The sequence below is a fragment of the Colius striatus genome, chromosome 7, assembly GCF_028858725.1.
Source record: "Colius striatus isolate bColStr4 chromosome 7, bColStr4.1.hap1, whole genome shotgun sequence".
NCBI classification, from domain to species: Eukaryota; Metazoa; Chordata; class Aves; order Coliiformes; family Coliidae; genus Colius; species Colius striatus.
Window position 1 is genome coordinate 29,197,990 of NC_084765.1, and position 21,480 is coordinate 29,219,469.

Genomic DNA, 21,480 nt, shown 5'->3' on the forward strand with positions numbered 1-21,480 from the left:
CCTACTGAAATGATGCCAAAACACTTACTAACTTCAATAGCATCAAAATCTGACCCAGCTGCTTTCATGCAGAAGGATCCCTGGGTGATTCATTGCCATTGCTTCTACATACATGCCAGCACATTCGAAATGCACAGAGGCCTCTCACAAGAGACGTCAGCTGTTTCAGTCTGGGCAGCACTCACAAACAATTTGGGCCATGAAGCAAATAAAGATGAAGCTTATGTTCCCAGCTTACTGCACATTTTCCAACCAGCTGTGATGAGGTCATAAGAACCGCTACCTGAGCCTTGTCTTGAAGGGCAGAAAGCAAGAATGTATTACACTGATGTCTAGAGCTGTGTGTAAATGTACTGTCATCTGTGCAGAGAGACCTGGGAGTACAGAGCTGTCAATAATAGCTGTATTTTCATTTGTTAAAAGCTACAGGTTTTTTAAAAAAGAAAAGTTCTACTTGGAGTGAATTTTGCTTTTAGGCTTGAGTTGTTATGGGAAATAATCTGGCATTTGCAAAGTGATGTTTGCAAAGGCTGTATTCTTTTCATCTGTGTATTACATGAGGAGCTTGGAAGATGAAGAATTCCAGCTGCCATTTATTTCTGCTTATAAATATCTATTAGAAAATCACATCAAACACTTGAGAAAAAAAACAACTCATCCAGCAGACATAAGCTTCAAGGTGGATCACGTTAGCACCATGCCCCTGCGGCAGTGAAGTCTGGATGGAAACATGCAAATTGCCAGGTTTCCCTTAAAGTCAGTGGATCTATGGCTGCATCTGTAACATTTTGGTCCCCTCTTCTCCATAGCATACATTCAACAGAACTGTGCATAAAAGCAAGATAGCCAAAAAGTGATTGCAAGTTTGAGCCTACCTGTTAGAAAGAGCAAGGGGGCAGGCAGCAAAAAACTTGAGCAGAAAGAAGAAATATGTTCAAAATTAATTTTGGGTGTTTCTTTTCCTGTTTCAGTGTCAGAACAAAGCCAAGCAATACAGAGATGCAGCAAACGAAGCAGGTGATGCTCTATTTGCAACTGAACTAAGATTTTTTTCAGCAAAGACCTACCAGCACGCTGAGTTTGATAGAGAACCACCCATATCATCCAGACTAGCTCTGTTTCAAGTAAGGTTTCCTAAAGTCACCTATCCACAGATTAATGAAGAAGCTGGAACACAAAAAATTCCACTTAAACATAAGGAAAAACTACTTTCTGTGCGGCTGAGGGAGCCCTGGCACAGGCTGCCCAGGGAGGGTATGGAGTCTCCTTCTCTGGAGGTTTTCAAAACCCATTTAGACATGTTCCTGTGTGACCTGATCTAGGTGGACCAGCTTTAGCAGGGGGGTTGGACTGGATGTTCTTTAGAGGTGCCTTCCAACACCCACCATTCTGTGATTCTGTAATGGCAACATTCACTTTCCCTTGTGGAAATGCAAGTCTCCTGTATTCATTAAAGAGTGTATTAGAGGACTTCCTTTAAATATTTCAGTCAGCAAAGAAAACCTCTCTTGAAACACGTTTGAAGGCGTAAGACAATGACACTCAAATTGCCCCTAGCCAGCCCAAACCAGATACACAGTCACCAGGTTCTCTGTACATGCTAGAAATATGGTCTATGTTCAGAAGTACAGGCCAGCAGATGTCCAAGCTGGGTCATGACTTCAGACTTGTCCCTCACTGCTCATGTAAATTTGACACTAAATTACATGGTTTACCTGTCTGGCTCAGCACTGCAGGAGCTTGGTGCCCAAGAATGCTGCAGGCTCTTAGTCTCTGATTTGCATTATCCTCACTTTAAAGTTTATAAATGATCTGCAAATCTTCACTTTAGTATAAAGTTGCAACGCAAAAAAACCCCAAATATCCTTGTGGCCCATCAGCTTCAAGCTCATACATTCATAATGATACTCTAGCAAACCACAAGCCTCAAGTGTAAGAGCCATTGGAAAGTCCTAACAGGAGGAAAAAGAGTATGCCTGTATCATTTTTTTCCCCTGACTGTTTGGTTTCTGTGTGTCTGTCTGTTTACAGAGAATGTGTACAAACAGAACATTGAGCAGCTGGATAAGGTCAGGACAGAGTGGGAACAGGAACATATCAAAACCTGTGAGGTAAACATTGACTTTTGCAGTGATATATTTGTGCACTCTTTATTTTATCCTACTTGCAGTTATCAGTCTAAAACCTGAGATATCATCCCAGGGTTTTGCTCTTTGCTTGATGTGGGGTCTCAGATGTCTTTGCAAGAGTACTACCAAAACTATAGATGATTTAGACACAACTTAGAGATACCTCACTTGCTTCATACTCCTTACTTATTCAGCACATGCACATAATATAAAGGTGGGGAACAAGAGCAAGGGTGTGAGAAGTGAAGCAAGATAGGAACTGGTACAACCTATTTGCAAGCATTTGCTACCATTTTTCACCCACAACTTAACATAAGCCTTAGGGATGATCTTCTATCACAGTCAAGATAAGGCAGTTTCTCAAATAACTGCTTTGTAACAAAATGTAACTTCGGGAGAAAATTAACAGAAATGGAGACAGGAAAAGTAATTTTTAGTTTAAAAAATTAATGTAAAAATTGACATTCAATTAACCCATTAAAAATGAACAAACAAAAGATTCTCTTTTTTTGCAAGTAGCTTCCAGAATGGCTTCTAGATCCAATGCAGGAGAGATTTTTGTGTTTGTTTCTTTTTTAAAACAACTTTCTGGTATTTAACAACTTTGATGGAGAATAAAAATAAAATTTTATGGCTAAGATAAAAAAGGATGTATTGTAGCATTCTAAGAGCAAAGATATCCAAGCCACTCAGAATCTTTATTTTGCATAGCACTTGTTATTCACCTGCAAGAATATTTGCCTTCTGCCCTAGAGTAATCTTTCAATTGAAAGGCAGTAGTGGAAAAGTCCCTGTTTCCATTAGGCTGAGGATGGACAGGGCGTTTGCACTTGGTTAATAATTTACTGGAACTGCTTGACATCCAAATCAGCCACACATTTGTTTTTATTAATCCTTCAAACACATTTGCTCATCTACTAAAGTACAATTTTGCTGTGTTTACTTGTTGCAGGGTCTATTTCCACATAAAATAAAATGCCAGGAGCATAGCTTTACAGTTCTCTGCTTCCTCTTAAATATTCCCTCTCTGTGAAGATTGGAAAGTCCCATGGCTGGCATAGCAGACTTTCCATAGAAATTGTGCCAAGCCTTAGTTTTCCCAGGATACACATTTTTCCACTTCTTAAAAAGCCAACAAACAAGTGAAGCATCATTCCATGACCTAACATATTTCATTTCTCCCACATGGCTAAATACTGAATAGCCCAAAGAGCTTGTGGCCTGCCTGCTGCTTAATTCAAACAATCATTCATAAAGGAAGCGCATCTTGAACATTTTCTTTTGAAAGTGCTAGTAGATAGAAGGACTGACAGACTTTTTGAAGTATTTAAAACTGGTAATTCATATAGAAAGCAGCTTAAGATTCCAAACTTGTGGATGCATAGTGAGGAATCTGTAAGTGCTAGATGTTGCTTAGGTCTCTTAGCTCAGCAGTGGACATCCATAGCCTGGAAATCTTGGCTAGCAAGCGGCAGCACTGGGACAACCTTCATGACAGGGGATGTGCCATATTCCTTGGCACAAGATACCCTGACAGGGCAGGAAGGATGTGTCGACACAACACTCAGCTGCACTTTGCAGAGGGCCTGCCAAGCCCAGTCACTACGCTTTCCTCTTTGAAGAGCTGCATTTCCCAACAGGACACTATTTACCTGGAAAATTCCCAGTCAACTCCTGTGCTATTTCAGCAGCCCCTGAGGGACTAGGCTGCAGCTACAGGCTTTTTGTTCAGAATGGATACTGAAACAGCCAGTTTACTTCCTTGACCGACTCTTTTCTCTGCTCCTTTTATCTTTTTTAGATGGTAAGATATTAGATGGCAGGCTGCATACCCAACTGAACGTTCTGCTGAATGTCGTATACATTTGTGGTGTTCTGGACATAATTACTAGCAAGTGGAGACGGAAACAGATGGCTAGAAGCATCTGAGCTTTTCACACCTCATAGAAAACCAAAAATTGATGTTCTACTTATAACAGTACAGCTTAAAAGATCAGGATGGTTGTTTTTTGCCTTTAAAAAAAAAAAAGTTGTTAAAGAAAGAGTTTATCTGCCTCCTTCCCCAACTCATTTCACTCTTCTCTCTCTTCCCCTACATTCTTCCCAAGCTGTGCAACAACATGAGAAAATCAGACAGATGAAAGAGGGCAGTAAACTCTGAAGAAGGAAAAAAATGTCTTCTCTTTACCATGAAAATAACCTTAGAAATGAAAGAGGCAACTTCAGAGAGCCTCAAATAGTTTCAAAAGAGAAAAGTTTAGAAAGACATTTAGAAGGCAGAGATGGATAGTTTTGGCTCCATCTCTAACATAATGTCCTGGTTTAGGCCCATCAGGGAACAAAAGACCACGATTAGCCTCAAGTACCAAAGACCTGAGGATTGCCAAAGGGCAGGGAGAGCTTAATTGCTGCTTAAGGTCCAGGACAAAACAGACCAGGCTACTGGGCTTGGGGAAGAAAACAGAAAATAATTGAATGCATCACCAACTAAAGCATAACCATAAAACCCCAAAACATAACCAAAACAAAACAACACAGAGTGGTACAACGATGAAGAGTCCGACCAGCCCTTTAAGACCACCTTCTCCCCACTCCTCCCCTCTTCCCGGGCTCAGAGCCCTGATCCCGATGTTTTTACCTCCTCCTCCCATGAACGGCCCAAGGCGCAGGGAGTGGGGGTTTCAGTCAGTCTATTCCTGATAGCTTCTGCCATTTGTCTCTCCTCAGGGCAGGTGGCTCTGCACCAGTCCTCCCTGCACGTCTGTGGGGTATGACGGATGTGCATTTATCCCAAAGGCTGCAGCTCCTCTCTGCCTCTCGTGTGGGGCTGCTCTGGAGCCCGCAGGCTCTCCAGCACGGCCTGCGCCATGGCTGCCTCCTCACACAGTCCCTCGCCCGTCCGGGTGCCTCACACGGAGCTTAGTCCTGCCATGGCCCTGCATGGGTTGCAGGGGTACAGCTGCATTCTCACCACGGCTTGCTGAGGGGTCTCTGGTCTGGTGTTCCTCCTTCCTTCCTCCTGCCCTGACTGTGGGGTCCGTGTGGTCGCCTCCATCTTGTATCTCTCTTACAGTCCCATCCCTAAATAGTGATGGCAGAGGCGCCAGATCGGCCCAGCTGGGCCGGAGGTGGGTCTGAACCCAGGAGCCGGGGGAAGAGTCCAAAAACTCTTTACCAGGTCTTCACTGCAACCCCTTCCCCCTGTTACCAAGCAAAAGCTGCTCCTTGCTAAACCATGACACATAAATACAATCCTTTCATGACAGTACTCTACTGATCTATTAAATATAAAAATTTCAGTGTGATGGGCAGTAGAGGCAGCAGTCAAATCCAGGTCCTGACTCCTCTCCCCTGCTTTATTTTTGCCTATAAAACGTAGCTTTAATTTGGTGCAATAGGCATGAACAAGGAGATGTCTCCAGTAGCTGAAAAGACATCCTTTACAAAGGATCCTTCTGAATGGTTTGCAGTCTTGTGAACTTGACTCAGAGATGCCCCAGCCTTGTTGCTGCCTGAGGTGCAAATGAATAACTACAATGAGGCTACATCACATCTCCTGTTTGGCTTTAGGTCTTCCAGCTCCAGGAGTGCGACCGCATCACCATCCTCCGCAACTCGCTGTGGGTTCACTGCAACCAGCTCTCCATGCAGTGTGTGAAGGATGATGAGGTAAAGGCACCTGCCAAGTAGCTTCACTAGCTTCACATGCAGAGGAGGAGCAAGAGTGCTTTAACAATACAGCACTACCTTGCCCTTCTCTGTGTGCCCTGTCTCCAGCAAACCAGCTGTTGTGCATGTTTAGTGGGGGGGGAGTATTCTCAGTCTTAACTTGTTCCCTCTAAATATAAACCAGATATATGCTTGTACATAGACAGACTGTGCAACACTTGCTGGCACTTACATATCTCCTCTCGGTTTGTTGGGGAACGTTTCCAGCTACCAGAGTGCTCAGTTGAGTATATTTGGGCTGAAGCACAATGTCCAGAAAGGCATCTAGCCATGGTCTCAAAATTGGAAGACATAAAAAATACACTATTTTTTAATTAAAACAATTGTTTCCTGCTATTAATGCATTTATTGCAGTGAAAAACCCTGGATTACCTTCATCCTCTGAATATCCAGAGCATAGATTAACAATTGTGTTTACAAGGATGTTTATATGGGGGACAGGCCAAAGATCAGACATGTACCAAGTATAAAGGGCCTCTTAAGAGGAAAATTATTAGGAGAGCATTAGTCATTAATTCAACATGAAATGTCAACAATTAAATTCAATTCTTGGATTCTGTTTTGTAGCTGTATGAAGAGGTTCGAGCAAGCCTGGAGAACTGCATTGTAGAATCAGACATAGACTACTTTATTAAGACTAAAATGACAGGAACAGAACCTCCAGGTAATTATTCATATTGATCTTGTCAGATGAGTCACCCATTAGGCCAAGGCTGCAGTTATGCAGTGCATGTCCTTTGAAGGTGAAGCCAGATGGAGGAGTTTCAGCTCCAGCTATTCATTCCCACCCACCGCAGCTCACTTCCCCCTCACTGTGCTGCCATCACTCCTTGTGTGGCACTGCAAGTGGGACAGCTGAATGATCCAGCTTAAAAATAACCCTCAAAAAGAGAAAAAGTTATTTTGGCTTTGCAACCAAGCTCCTTTCATAGTACAGCTGAACTGACTCTGCTAAGGAGGTGGCAAACTGCCTTGCAGAGATGGCAACCTCAATTTCCTGCAATGGTGAGAAGTCAGAGACAATTTATCCTACAACTGGACCCTAGTGATCCTTCGACAGAGATGCTGACTCTTCATTTGCAGCACAGAGAAGACCAGCCTCGGTCTTCTGCTTTGTTACACCTGCCCAGTGGGGAATAACTTCTTATGTCCTCTCAGTAAGTTGTTTATGTAAGGGAAATTGACTTTGCCCCAGCATGCAGAAGCGATGTAAGGCTCACAGATTCTGTCCATTCAAGCCAAAGAAGCCTTTTCTTTGACTCCAACGATTAAAACCTCTTGGATGAAATGGAGACTGAGACGGCAAGAGCCAAAAGCAGTTGCAAAATGAAAACATGCTGCTCCAAGGTAGCTGTTCTCCAAACACATCACCAGAAAGGAGGCTACCTAATGTTTAACATGGCCAAATATAAACCTCACCCTCTTACTTCAACAAGCAATACATGATATTTACAGACTGAGTGAATGCTTGCACTTTTGTGTGGCTATTACTACGTCAAAGGAAACCCTCCTTTAGGCTGCCCTCACTAGCGTCAGTAGAGCTTACTTTCACGCAGAGTGGGGAAGGAGCTACACTGGCACAAGAAAACTTTACATCAATAAAAACCTTCCATATTAGGAGCTCTATGGGTGCAAACATCAAATGCTCTGTCCCATGGGATAATTGTACAGGGATAGCTTACACCTCTTTGATTTCATTGCAGAGCTCAGAGCTGGAAGCAATTGCATGACAGGAACTGCAGCAGAGCCGGATGCTGCCACTAACTCAGCACCGAGCTATCCAAGGCCTGCTTGTCACTCAGTCTTTCTGTTGTTATACCTATGAGAATGAAGAATGAGAATTTGTGGAATTTTTAAAAATCAACATATTGATACTTGGTGCACTGGATGACATTTTGCTGCTATGGTTTATTCTTCATATAGGGGATTTAAATTCACCAAAATAGGAGCATTTACCAAGGAAAACAACATTTTCCCTTGGCAGAAGGGAGAACTGTGCTTTGCAACAGTGTGAAACAACTTCTGAATCCCAAGAAATTTGTAATTCTCAGCTAGGTGTGGGTCTTTTTTTCTATGTGAGATTTCCCATTCTCCAGTTGCCTAGGCAATTTCTGCAAATCGCTCTTGGCTGTCTCAGAATTCATTTCTAATAAGGAATATACGGGAAAAAATATCCTTGTGAGGTTTATGAAAGGCAAAGAAACAACTGACTTGCTTTTTGCTGGTTTTTTTTTCTTTTTCACCTTCTAGAAGGTGACATGTTGTAGAAGCACCATCCTAGTATCTGCACAGCTCTGGCTAATGAGTTTGCACAGTAGCACATGGTGAGCTGCTGATCTGGTTTGTTATTTGCAAAATGCAGGAAGAAACCCACGTGTGGCTTTGCATTGTGTAGCATAAGGCCTTCATCCTGACCAAACCTTTTGGTGTCTTGATGCTATTGTATGCTCCCCTCTTCTACCCAATCTTACAGTGCTTATAGATGAGAAACACTACCAATGTAACAATGTAGAAGGATAGTAGGACACCCTTAAATTGATTAGAAAACTCCCAAATTACTGTGAGATTTTCACACTCACCAGTGCCTGCTCTGCTTATGATCTTAGCTGACCCAAGGTGAGAATGCCAACACAACCTTTAGCCCAAGTCCAGTTTGCTGATGTCAGAACTGAGATAATACAGTATCACAGACTTCACTCATGTTTGTTCAGCTTTAACAGGGAATGCAGAAAGGGTGTATGGCCACTAGCTCTGTGCAACTACACTGGGAGCTATGAGCTGAAAAATAAACCCATCTGTAACTATTTAATCTGTAAAACTACACTTGGAAACGCTCTCAACTTCACCCTTAATGACAACATAGGGGGAGAGTAAAGGAACGATAAAGTAACTGTGTTTGAGAGAACAAAAACCAAATCTCTGGGTAAACAGCAAATCAGCTGGAGGTGGATGAAGGAGACACAAAAGGTAGGGAGATATTCAAGCACAGATAGAAAATTGATTATTATTGTTACTGGCAATAGTGTTCAGAAATCTCCCCAGCTCTGTCAAAAATTGAGAAGAAACAAAACACACTTCAGTCAACTATGTCATGAACGTGGTCCCAGGTTCATAGTGACCATGCTCTTCTCTTTCAAATCCCGTGCTTTAAGGCAAGAGAGGAAATAGTCATGGAGGAAACTGCCTTCTTAATTAGGTTTCACCGTAGCTGTAGGAATAGTTTTTCAGGACCTTGACTGTGCTCATCTCAGGTCAAGCATGCCTCTCTACCAGGGACATATCTGCTTACAAACATTTGACTGGCTTTTGTCAAGTTCTCGGGTCCCCCTGAGCTGCTCCTGCCAAAACAAGCAAGCACAGATAGGTGCTGTATTGCAGTTGGTTCCAGCAGCCCCTGAGGGCTGCAGCTGTCAGTTGCATTCTGGTGGAGAGAAAAATGTTTTGTCTGTTTGAACATCTCATTTTTGTTAACTTGTTGTAGATGCAATAGGATATGAGAACTACTACAGCAGAGAACCAATCAGAAGGAACAGCAGCCCAAACCAGTCTTGCAGGATGATGAAGAGGTAAGTGTCAAACTTCAGTTCCCAGAATAGGCATTTCTCCATATGAACTGTAATGCACGGTAACAGGACCTGGAAAGTTATTATTTTCTTCGTCACAGCAGAAGACAGCTTCGTATCAATAAATATAACTTGACAGAAGAAGTAAACCTATTAAAAGCAGAGTCAGAGTAAATTTTGCCATGGTCTAGTGGGAAGAGAGACAGGGGATGAGTTCATAAAACAATTAGTTGGCCAGCAATGGATTGCAGTCACTTATTTCCTCTTTCCTAGTGAGTCATGGCACATAGCAACAAAAACACTTTGTTCAAGGGAGGGCAAAGGTGACTTTGCTGGGAGCAAAGGCTGGGGGAGAGCTGTCTTTTTTGGCACTGCCTCCTGGCTTGCTGCACCGCCCAACTGAGCAGAACAAAGAGCTGCACTCTGTATCTAGACCCAAGGAAAAAGCACTCAGCTGAATAACTGTGATGATCAGGGAGGCATTCATTTTCTGATCCATTGATGCTGGCAAATGCTGCAACACGGTTGCAGTTATATCAGCAGAAGAGCATGGTAGATCTATTGGTTTAAATATTTTGTACTAAAATTGGCTAATTCACAGTGGGAATGGCATCATATTTAAAGCTGAAGAGCCTTATATTTTGACAAGCATTATTACATGTCAAAGACATGGAGTGGGCTGCAATCTCCTGTTTAAAATGTGGTCCAGGCTTGTTAGCGAGTTGACACTTTATTTACCATACTTGGTTTTTCAGTTTGAAACTGGATCTGCCACAATAATGAATTCCAGTGCTGCCTCCTATACAGTTACAGAAGACAATCGTACTGCCATTTAAAATGCAGCCATGCTCTGCATGGGCAAATAGCCTGGAGATACTCACTCTGTGTTTTTCAGAAACTATTGCATGTAGGTGTCTGTTTTTCAGAAACACTGAGAGTTCACCAGCTGAAAAATTTGATTTTTAAATATGCCTGAAGCATGCAATGCTGCTTCTACCTATGCTTGAGAATCCTAAGCCATTTTCTCACTTAACTGACAGTATCCAGTTGTGACATAGAAAATAACTAGGGATTGATTAAAAAAAATTTAACCTAAACCCACGCTTTTAGAAAGGCTCATTATACAAGCTTTGTAGTTTAAATTGTATCAGAGTTTTCCTTCAAGACAAAGAGATGGTAATCTCTTATTAAAAAAATGGTAATTATCATATTAATGTTGTGAAATAATTGGAGTTGAGTGCAGCATCTCCCTTATGATGAAAGGCTGAGGGAGATGGGGCTCTTTAGCTTGGAGGAGACTCAGGGATGATGTCATTAGTGTTTACAAATATGTGAAGTGCAGGTGTCAGAAGGATGGAGGCAGCCTCTTCTCAATGATAGGACAAGGGGCAAGGGGTACAAGCTGGAACATAAGAGGTTCCAAAGAAATACAGGGAAGAATTGCTTCACTGTGAGGGTGAGGGAACACTGGAACAGGCTGCCCATACGGATTGGGGAGTCTCCTCCTCTGGAGACATTCAAAACCCATCTGGATGAGTTCCTGTGTGACCTATTCTAGGTGGTCCTGCTCTGGCAGGGAAGTTGGACTAGATGATCTTTTGAGGTCCCTTCCAACCGTTGAAATTCTGTGATTCTCTGAGTTTTGCAACATGAGCCTTTGGATCAACAACAAAATACTATCTGATGCATTTTATGCACAATTTAGTGAGGGATGATGGTTGAGTATTCTGCTGCATATTTTCTTTAATATATTTTTAACTCAAGTTAAATATATCTACAGCCTAAGCAGAAATAGACTACCATAGGAGAAGGTGACATCTACCCAGTGCTGCAGCAGATGAAGGGAAGGTTGAGTCAGACAGCTGAGAAGAAGGAATGCTCATACCCAGTCCTGTTCACTCATTCTGTCATTGGCTTCTCTTGGTTCTGCAGATTCTCCGAACTACTGCATGGAAGCAGCAAAAACATGGAAAGTGCCACTCCTTCAGCCCCTCCTCTCGGTATGCCTCTTCAGGAAATAAGTTTACCAGATGTGTTTGGTTTAGATCACATTACTAAATCAAGCTTTGGCACTGAGCAGAAACGATACCGCAGATATTCACATGTTGACAGTCAAGAGTAGGAGTCATCTGGAAATAAATTTAACTTTGATGTGTATTAAGCAAATTTCCCAGTTAAAAGTGCCAAATAATCCATATAATCTTCAAAATCTCTAAACTACATTTAGAACAACACTAAGATAATAGTTTTCTCCTAAGGCAGAACACACTACCCATGAAAGGCCATGCGTACCTTATGAATGCAAATATCCATCTTGTGTCACAGCTATGCTGTTTTACTGTAACCCTTGCAATTAGACATTTATCAGATGACATTTAAAACATAGTATTTTGACTATGCATGAAGTAACAACTTATGACATTTTTATTGGTTTGATTTAAACCAAAACTTTTTAACTGTGATTCTTGCCTAAAGAACATAAAAAGCTGATTTAGAACAGCTGTAAAGCATACCCAAATCAATTTCCTTCGTCAGGCCTGCCTGCTTGGGCAACCAGAAATGAAGGCTACACTATCTTATTTGCTGCATCTGGTGCTCAGCCAAAGGAGACTCTTCAGCACCATTAGCCACAGGCTGGACCTGCCAGGTACCAGCTCAGGCTTGGGCACAAGTAGAGCAATACAGTGTTGAGCAGTTCAGGGTACTCACTCCTGAGTTTCCTTAGGCTGGGGACAGCAGGGGAGAACATTCCCTGGACAAGACCATGAGGAAAGGCAAGGACTCCCTGCATTCAGCTTTTTCAACTGCTCCCATGCTTATCATTCAAAATCTGAAAAGTTGAGGATCCAACAGTGCAGGACGACTAAGTCAAGGATTGGCTGAGAGAAGGAAAAGGCACCCTGGCCACTCTGTAAGCTGTCATAGTGCTCCATCCCACTGAGGAGTCACATGTGAGAAGCTTCTGCTCACCTCAATGGCAGGAGAAACTCCCAGGCAGATGCTGGGAACGAATAAGAAGTTTCCCTATTTATGACAAGCTATATTAAAACAACATCTGCCAGAAAAGTTATGCCAGTGACAAATAGCTACCTGGGAACTACATAAACTACTGAAGAATGTCTAGTGACCCATCAGCATGCTATTTTCTATATTTCCCAATCGGAAAAGAAAAGCACTGTGTGCATCAGTGAACTGCTACAATTTTGTACCACAATTAGCAGCCATTTTAAACCACTTCAATCACAGCATTTCCCTTTTTCGACCATTTGGATTATGCTTTAGCAGAGTAAACATTTTTCCCAACCTGGATGAGGCTAAAGCTAGTTTCTGAACTCCCACAAAGTTCAATGGGCTCATTATCATCTAACCAGTGGGACCTAGTTTTCCTGCAAGATTTTACCTACATTTCACAGCAGCTTTTCTATAGATGTACATCTCCAGACAGAGAAAGAACAGAAACCCTTGTATTTGTGAACTCTTGCGTATGATCCCATGCATTTATCAGCAACTGAACTCTTTGTTTCTGTGGTATTTTTTTCCCCCCCAGCAGAGAAAACAGACGGAGTCTATGCACACATTTTTGTAAATGAACAAGCTGGATTCACACCCTCACACGACTACAGAGTCCTTTATGACTACACAGCCCAGGTAAAGAAAAGCTTAAAAATAAATGTTTCATAGCATGCAATTAAAAATAGATGGTGGTGTTGATGCAAACATCTTGAAAGTGTTAATTCTGTGAACAATGTGTTATCTTCACTTTACAGCCAGAGACACTTAAGAGAACTGTTAGTCAAGGTCACACGCAGAAGGTAGGGATCCCAGCTGCCAGTTCCTGGTGCGTGTCACTAGATCATGCTGCTTTGAGATGAAACAGGAAGATTTCTTTTGCAAGTGATTACACATCAGCATAATCACTCCTAAATTAGTGCTGAGCTGTTACAACTCCTTCTAGAGATACAGAAGACTGCAAACACAAGAAAGGCTTGATATTTTTTATAGCATGATGGCCAAGTATGCAGTATTATGCATTCTGAACTTACAACTCTTGTGAAACTTTCCTCAGGAAAATGGCTACAGATTCCTCATGTGAGAGTGTGACAGATGCTTATTCAGTAAGTCTCCTCCCCATGTGGGGAGTCCTGCTCCAATTAAACACATTGTCTCTCCGTTCTGGAGAGGACTGAATCCCCATGAATCGTACACACTTTCCCTGTACTTACTTCCCTGTTGCAAGCTGCAGAACCACAATGGATGTGATGTTTTAAACACTCTTTTATTATTTGCCTGACATTTCATTCAAGCACAGCTGAAAGTACCTCACTGTTCCTCTGAGGAGACTCCTGGATCTCTTTATCAGATCCTTACTCCAGGAGTTGCCTTAAAAATATGACACACAGAGATTTTCCCTGCTGAGAAAAGAGCCTGTTCCTACTTTCAGTGTATTGAATATTGAGGCCTCTCACTTTTTGAGTCTGTTCTTATCTACTCAGGTATGTTAAATTTAGATTTAGCTGACACTTCAAACTAATCTGTAAGCCTTGTCTTACCCTGTTTTCTATTTTACTACTCTGCGGGTAGCAAAGCGGTTTCCTATGGAAAATAGGACAGCATCGCTGAAGGGACTGATGGCTGCTCAGCCATAGTTTCCTTGCAACTACTCCATTTGTGTCAGAAAGAAAAGCTGCCCATCTCAAGAAGAGTCGCTGTACCTCCATTGGTCGCCACTGTTTCATATTAAAAGACCTGAGAGATCTATTTAAGGCCTGGATTAGTAGAGGCACTGTTAGCATCTCTCTTGGGAATTAAGCTGTGTGCTATTTTATTGAGCAACACCTGCATGGTGTTGGGTCATGAAAGGGTCATGGTTAACTGGTTTAGGACAGTCATGTCCCATCCCCCCCCCAATAATACAAAGTCAAGTTGTTCGAGAGGAGACATGATGAGGGCTGTGAAAATTTGAGGATCTTAAAGAAATAGCCAACATAGTAAGTACTTAATCCTTCACTGCCTAGTGTTTCAGGCTCATTCCCAACTGGGACACTGGCAGTCTGAAAGGCAGAGTACAAAAAATCCCTTCAGATACATGCTTGAGCTATCCTGTGCTCTCAGCCTAACTACATTTCCTTTCCCTGTCTCCTTTCAGAACGTGGATGAACTGGACATCAGTGAAGGAGACATTGTAGTTGTCATTGAAGAAAATGAGAATGGCTGGTGGACAGCTGAAAGGAATGGGCAGCAGGGCTTTGTGCCAGGGTCTTACCTTGAAAAACTTTGATAAAAAGAAGCTCTGCTACTCAGACTTTAAAAATATTCTATTACTGAAAACAAACAGCACACAAGGTCTGCTTCAGCTGACCACAGGCAACCTGTAGAACTGTCTTCTACAATTAACAGCCAGGAAATTGCCAACTGATGATGATTCCTCTTCCTTTCTCCTGCCCCATCCGAGCAACTCCTGGCCTACACTGTCTGCAAAACATATCTTCATCACAGAAAGATAAGGACTTGCATTTCTTAACACAGTTCTTCCTACCCTCAGCACATTGTGCTGCCATCAGTGTCACAAGCTCAGCAAACCTAGGAGGAAAATCCCACCCAGACCTAATACAAAAGATTAAAGCAGCAAGTGCTGTTTCTCCAGCATGAAGGACCACCTCTAGGCAGCCTGTGAGCCACCCTCCCGGTCACAACCGCCATGTTCTATGTCATGGATCTCCTCTCACTGCACAGGACACACAAGCATTTCTGACAGTGGAGTGAAAAGCATCTTCAGAAAGCAAACAGCTTTGTTGTCACAAGGTCTCAGCTGTACAAAGAAAAGCAGCATCTCTTTTAAGTTCCTTTTAACAGCCTGATTTCAAGTTCCCATTACAGCACGTGGGAGAAAGTTCCCATTACACCAGGGAGAAAGTTGGGGAACCCTCTGTTGTCCTTTGTCAGAGTCATAGAATCATAGAATGGTAGGGATTGGAAGGGACCTTAGAGATCATCTAGTCCAAGCTCCTTGCAGAAGCAGGTTCACCTAGATCAGGTCGCATAGGAACATATCCAGGCGGGTCTTGAAGACCTCCAAGGAAGGAGACTCCACAAGCCCTCTGGGCAGCCTGTGCCAGGGCTCCCTCACCTGAACAGTGAAATAGTTTTTGCTTATATTTAAGTGGAACTTTTTGTGTTCCAGCTTCATCCCATTACCCCTTGTCCTGTTGCTAGCTACTATATAAAAAAGGGATGTCCCAACCTCCTGACACCCACCCTTTAGATATTTGTAAATGTTGATAAGATCCCCCCTCAGTCTCCTCCAGACTAAACAGCCCCAGTTCCTGCAGCCTTTCCTCATATGAAAGATGTTCCAGCCCCGTGATCATCTTGCTGGCCCTGCACTGGACTCTCTCCAGAAGTTCTCTGTCCCTCTTGAGCTGAGGAGCCCAGAACTGGACACAGGACTCCAGATGAGGCCTCACCAGGGCAGAGTAGAGGGGGAGAAGAACCTCCCTTGACCTGCTGGCCACACTCTTTTTGATGCATCCCAGGATGCCATTGGCCTTCTTGGCCACGAGGGCACATTGCTGGCTCATGGTTAGTTTATTATCAATCAGGACTCCCAGGTCTCTCTCTGCAGAGCTGCTCTCCAGCAGTTCGACCCCCAGCCTGTACTGGTGCATGGGGTTGTTCCTTCCCAGATGCAGAACTCTGCACTTGTCCTTGTTGAACCTCATGAGGTTCCTCTCTGCCCAACTCTCCAGCCGGTCGAGATCCCGCTGAATGGCAGCACAGCCTCTGGGGAATCAGCCAGTCCTCCCAGTTTGGTGTCATCAGCGAACTTGCTGAGGGCACATTTTGTCCTCTGCTGTCCTGGCCATCCTGTTATCCTTGCCGCACTGGGCTTCCCAAGGGTCAGCCTTGGCCGTAAAGACTGAAGCAAAGAAGGCATTCAGTACTTCAGCCTCTCTGCATCCTCAGACACCAGGGCACCCTCAGTGTTTAGCAGCGGGCCCACATTCCTCCTTGTCATGCTTCTGCTGCTGATGTACTTGAAAAATGCCTTATTACTGTTCTTAACATCCCTGGCTACATTTAATTCTAGAAGGGCTATAGCCTTCCTAGTTGCACCCCTGCATGCCCTGGCAATGTTCCTATACTCTTCCCAAGATGTCAGCCCCTGTTTCCGCCTCTCATAGATGGCTGCTTTCTGCCTGAGTTGTCCCAGCAGATCCTTGCTCATCCATGGAGGCCTCCTACCTCCTATTCCTCCTTTCTTGTGCACTGGGACACACTGATCCTGGGCTTGGAGGAAGTGGTGCTTGAAGATTGACCTGCTCTCATGGGCACTTCTGTCTTCTAGAATCATATTCCATGAAATCCGTCCAAGTAGATCTTTGAAGAGGCCAAAGTTGGCCCACCTGAAATCCAGGGTCACAGTCCTGCTTTGTGTTCTGCCTCTTCCACACAGGATCTTGAACTCTACCATCTCATGGTCACTGCAGCCAAGGTTGCCTCCAACCTTCACATCCCCAACCAGACCCTCCTTATTTTGTCAGTACCAGGTCCAGCAGCACACCCCTCCTTGTTGGTTCCTCGATCACCTGTGACACGAAGTTGTCGTCAACAATCTGTAGGAACCTCCTGGACTGCGTGTGCTTGGCTGTGTGGCTATCCCAGTTACTGATGAAAATACTAAAAACAATGCAACTAGAGAGGAGCAACTGAAGAACCAGAACACATCAGTAGCACAAAAACTTCAAGCAGTCCTCATCACAGCCATCTCCTAATACAACGATATCCATGCTAACCATAGCTCTGCTTTGCACTGGATTCTGAGGCAGCAAAACGTGGACAGATGATGAGCCTACAATTTGCCTTTGCCTTGGATGGATGGTTTTCCTGACACCTCCCTGGGATTTTTCATGGTTTAAAAAAAAACCAACAACAAACAAACACAGCAAATAAGCACAGCCTCTAGCAGTGCTGTACTGCCCTGATCTCTCTGAGCACCAGAGAATTACCAGTTACCCCCTCATACAATCTGTGTACCCGTGTCATCAGTGCACCCTCAACTGCTCATCCACCTGCTTTACCTTGTTCTTCTCTTTTGCCCACAGCTTTTTCTGTCTAACTGCTATCTACAGCCTCTGCACCTGTGGGATTGTTGGCACAGACATGTCTGGGTTACTCACAGGCACTTTTAATGTGCTTGTTCTTCAACAAACCCTCTTGAGAGAAGCTGCACTGCCAGGTTCACTGTATTTCAGAGATTTCAGTTCTATCAGTCTTTCTAACTTTTTACTTAAGACCACTTGCAACTGTCACTGTACTTACCAAAGGATCAATAGCTACTCCTCCCTTTTCAGTATTTTGAAATGATTAAACAAAAGTAAAACCCAGTGATTTAATCTGAAGCAGAGAGCTGTTTCTGGGGACAGAATGGCCTTGTCTGCCAATGTTTCAGGTCTTGGAACTGAAGCAAGTCAATGTAAATTAATCAAATTGCTACCCAAAAGGCAGGGATCAAGGAGGAACTGTTAGCGAAGACATAGTAGGAAAGACAATGAGAAATCTAGGCAGAAGAAAAAAGCCATAATCACCAATGCAATTATTCCTTAAATGAAACAGAATGAAGGTCAGAGGCACTTGCAGTACATTATTCAAATTTCTTGCTTCAAGAATGGAAGTTACCACAGGTTCTTTTTCTTTAGTTCCCTGCAGTCCTTTGCACAGGCACACTTTTACTTCTCACATTTCCCCAAGTTATTATGCAGCACATCTGCACGAGTGCTGAAAGGCTCTTAACACCTTGCATTAGCACAGACTCAGAGGCACTGCAGGAACTTGAATGGCAGTTAAGGCACTAGGTTATATGAACATTAATGCTCATTCATGCTGAAGATGTTAATAACAGGTTTGTGTGACATCTGTCTGAACTGAACAGTGATAGAAAAATGGTCCACAACAGCCTTCAACTAGGCCACTGTATTGTAAATGCAAGCAGAAAGAGACAACTACAACATCACTTTTTATGTACAGCACGAGAGGAAACCTGAAGTATGAGAGATCTAATCTAGTTGCTTCTTGAACATTCCATCTTTCACAAAGAAAAGCATTTGTTGGTTTATTACTGTTAACTAAATTTAGGTAGATATTTTGCAGATTATCTTAAAGAGAAAAAAAATTAAACCATTGAAATGCATCTCCTCTAATCACGTGTGACACATGGATTTTGCTAAGACTCCTGACAGCCTCACACAAGACATTGCAGCATCCAGTCCTGGTTACCCTGAAATCCTGTTACAGATTGTCTTTGCCTACACATACCACACGGTCTACATCACTGACAGACAGCTAGTGGAATGGTGACTGCTGTTTCTACCCCATCGAATCATTTAATGTCTTTGCTATTAAACTCAGGAAACCGGTTTCCTTTCTGTTTCTTCTGTCAAGTAAATTCTGTTGGGAGTGCAAGAGACTATAGGTATGTCAAAATCTACTTAGTGTCATAGCATTTAGTTCCCACATACTAACTCCAGACTGTTCAGGAAATAAAAAAAATCAGCAGTGATGTTTTCTCATTATTCGTTTGCTTTACAGTGAAGAATTTGGCTGATAAGTAGTTGCAAAGCCATATCTAGGCAGTTTGCCCTATCAGCGTGACAGCACTTCTCAGAAGCAGAACAGAGATAAAGAAATACCCACACCCCCTGAATACACCCCACATTTTAGGTGTCATCCAACTCCTCATCATCAGGAAAAGCTGCAAGGTCAAATATAGGTTACTATCTTAATAACATTGCCTTAATAACAATGTTTCCTCTCCACTTTGGCAGAGCGTGGACAACAAAACTGATACATCCAACAAATCACTTATTTTCAGGCAAGATGGAAAACTAAAACGTGCCTTTCCAGCATGAGGCATTCTTAAACTAAACTCTTAAAACCTGTTTTTGAAAAACACTTCTTGGTAAGCCTCTACATTTATTTTTACTATGTTTTTTTTAACCAAGGTGCCAAGCAACATGTAGGGACAAAACAGTGACAAAGTTGTGTGTTTGTTAACCTCTGTTTCATAGCACACTCAGGACAAGCAGACTGCTTTGCTGAGGCTGATAGTTCTGTGGCTCTGGATGATTTCACACACAACAAGCTGTTCTCAAAGAGCGAGGAACACACTTTCACCAGCTTCAAAGGGGGGTAACCTAATTACGCACTCCGAGCCTGTGGCTAGTATGCATACACAGACAAACTCATTCAACAGAAGTTACAACAGAGTTACTGTCCTGGTTTTTGGTTTTTTATTTAGTGCTGCAGGACTTCAGCTTGCACAACAGACAACAAGTATTTGGTGCTGAACAATTTCAGACTTGTAACTGTTCAACTCTCAAAATTTTGACTAGGCCATAAGAAACAGGCATCATCTATCCATTAAATACCAGCAACAAGAAAGATTGGGAGTCATTTCAATAAGGGACTGAGGCTGACACCTGTTGCTCTTCTAGATGCGTTCTAGGTTTGAAGAACATGGCCATGAGATGGCTATGAAAAAGTGTGGTAATCTGTCCTGCTATTCCTTTAACCACAAGAAGAAATCAAAGGTCCAAAGCAGGCAATCTAGCCCAACAGTAGCCTTAAACTGGACAGAGCTATGCATGTTACTACTCTCTTTTACCATGTTATTATTAATTACAAACAGGAAAATTGGTTTAAAAATAACGTTTAACCAAAAACAATCATATGTAATTAGAAAATGTCTACAAGAGCAGTGTGAGGTCTATCTCTGGGCAGAACAGACTTCAGCTGCTGCATACGGTGTTAGTAAAACTTGGACAAAGTGTCAGACTAGAAACAGATCCAGGTGACACAGCTCTAGGACAGCTTAATGCAATTAGTGCTTAACTTCAAAGGACCTCTTGGCAACTTCATAGGTCTGTTGCCACAGGCAGCTAGCTTCTAGTATATTTTATAACTTGTCATCTGAAAGGAAGAAATGAGCCTCTTAACAGCAGAACAGTCAGCAGCAGCAAGAGCACAGGGGCTGCCCAAGGTTTAAAGTGTTCACAACCTTGACTGCAGCTTGAACTCTGTATTATGAATGACCACACCATACTTCAGCCAAAGTGCTGACATACCACGTACATACGACAAACATCAGCAATTCTTACCTTGAACTCCTTGTCTTGATTCTTCAAGAAGTGCATTTGAGGTCTTATTCTCCTTTCCAGAAGTAATGTTTTAGGCAAAGACTTCTGATTGCAGCTTAGACCTCACTGATTACTAAATGCAGCTGAAGTGGAAGCACACAGCTGCCATGAGGAGATTCATTACAAGTCAGGTATCATGGGAATTTGGTTGGTCATTAAGAAACATCTAACCTAAGCACTAGTGGTTAACTAACCCACTTTCCTCTGGTACTATGTAACTTCTTGGCTGTATCATCACTAGCTGGCTTAACTGTGCAGGCTTATAGAACCCAGGGGACTCTACATCATTACTGCACAAATAGTCTGCTGTACTGAGAGATCACTGTTAAGCTTCACTGTGGACTGGCAAAAGCTCTGCACAGTTGTAAAGGCCTGAAAAGTAGCCTCTGATGCTCAACACCATCTCTTTTCCCTTCCTTTGTTACTTTCTACCTTGCACAGCTGGGGCATTGAAAGCAAGAGCAGTTACCAGCCACATAGCTCTCAATACTTCACCTGTCCTCAAACAGAAACTATGCTCATTGCTACTATGCAAGGAGAGCAGGAAGGTGCCCTTACCTTGGCCTTCACCCTGAGATCCATGTCTCCTTTCTGCTATGGGGTTATGGGCACAAACAAGCAGCCAAGCCTCTGAAGTAAAGCAGAGTTGAGTGTTAGAAAATAAAACAAAAATCAGGATTAGTGTCAGTCACTACTATCCACCAGCAGCAGACCCCAGCTTCCTACATTAATGACAGTACTGATCACAGGGGTTTTTATAGTGCATCTGTGATGTGGTGGCCATGGGGACTCCAGCTGAAGGAGACAGAATTAACAGGGTTTTGTGCCCCAGGAAGAAAAAAAAAAAAAAGAGGTAAAGTTGTGATG

General features: G+C 42.9%; 1 protein-coding gene across 4 annotated transcripts in view; it reads left to right on the forward strand.

Moving 5' to 3' along the window:
* Nucleotides 1-15,802, forward strand: part of PSTPIP1 (proline-serine-threonine phosphatase interacting protein 1) — a 59,059-nt gene extending 43,257 nt beyond the window's left edge. For 2 of the 4 annotated variants that reach the window (XM_061999637.1, XM_061999638.1), the window contains 8 exons: nt 972-1,017; nt 2,032-2,111; nt 5,700-5,798; nt 6,426-6,522; nt 9,340-9,424; nt 11,354-11,421; nt 12,969-13,069; nt 14,568-15,802. In XM_061999637.1, coding sequence (XP_061855621.1) covers nt 972-1,017; nt 2,032-2,111; nt 5,700-5,798; nt 6,426-6,522; nt 9,340-9,424; nt 11,354-11,421; nt 12,969-13,069; nt 14,568-14,699 — 708 coding nt within the window. In that variant the 3' untranslated portion in view covers nt 14,700-15,802. The remainder of the gene's footprint in view (nt 1-971; nt 1,018-2,031; nt 2,112-5,699; nt 5,799-6,425; nt 6,523-9,339; nt 9,425-11,353; nt 11,422-12,968; nt 13,070-14,567) is intronic. The other 2 variants (XM_061999639.1, XM_061999641.1) reach the window with 2 other exon arrangements.
* The last annotated feature ends 5,678 nt before the right edge of the window (nt 15,803-21,480 follow it).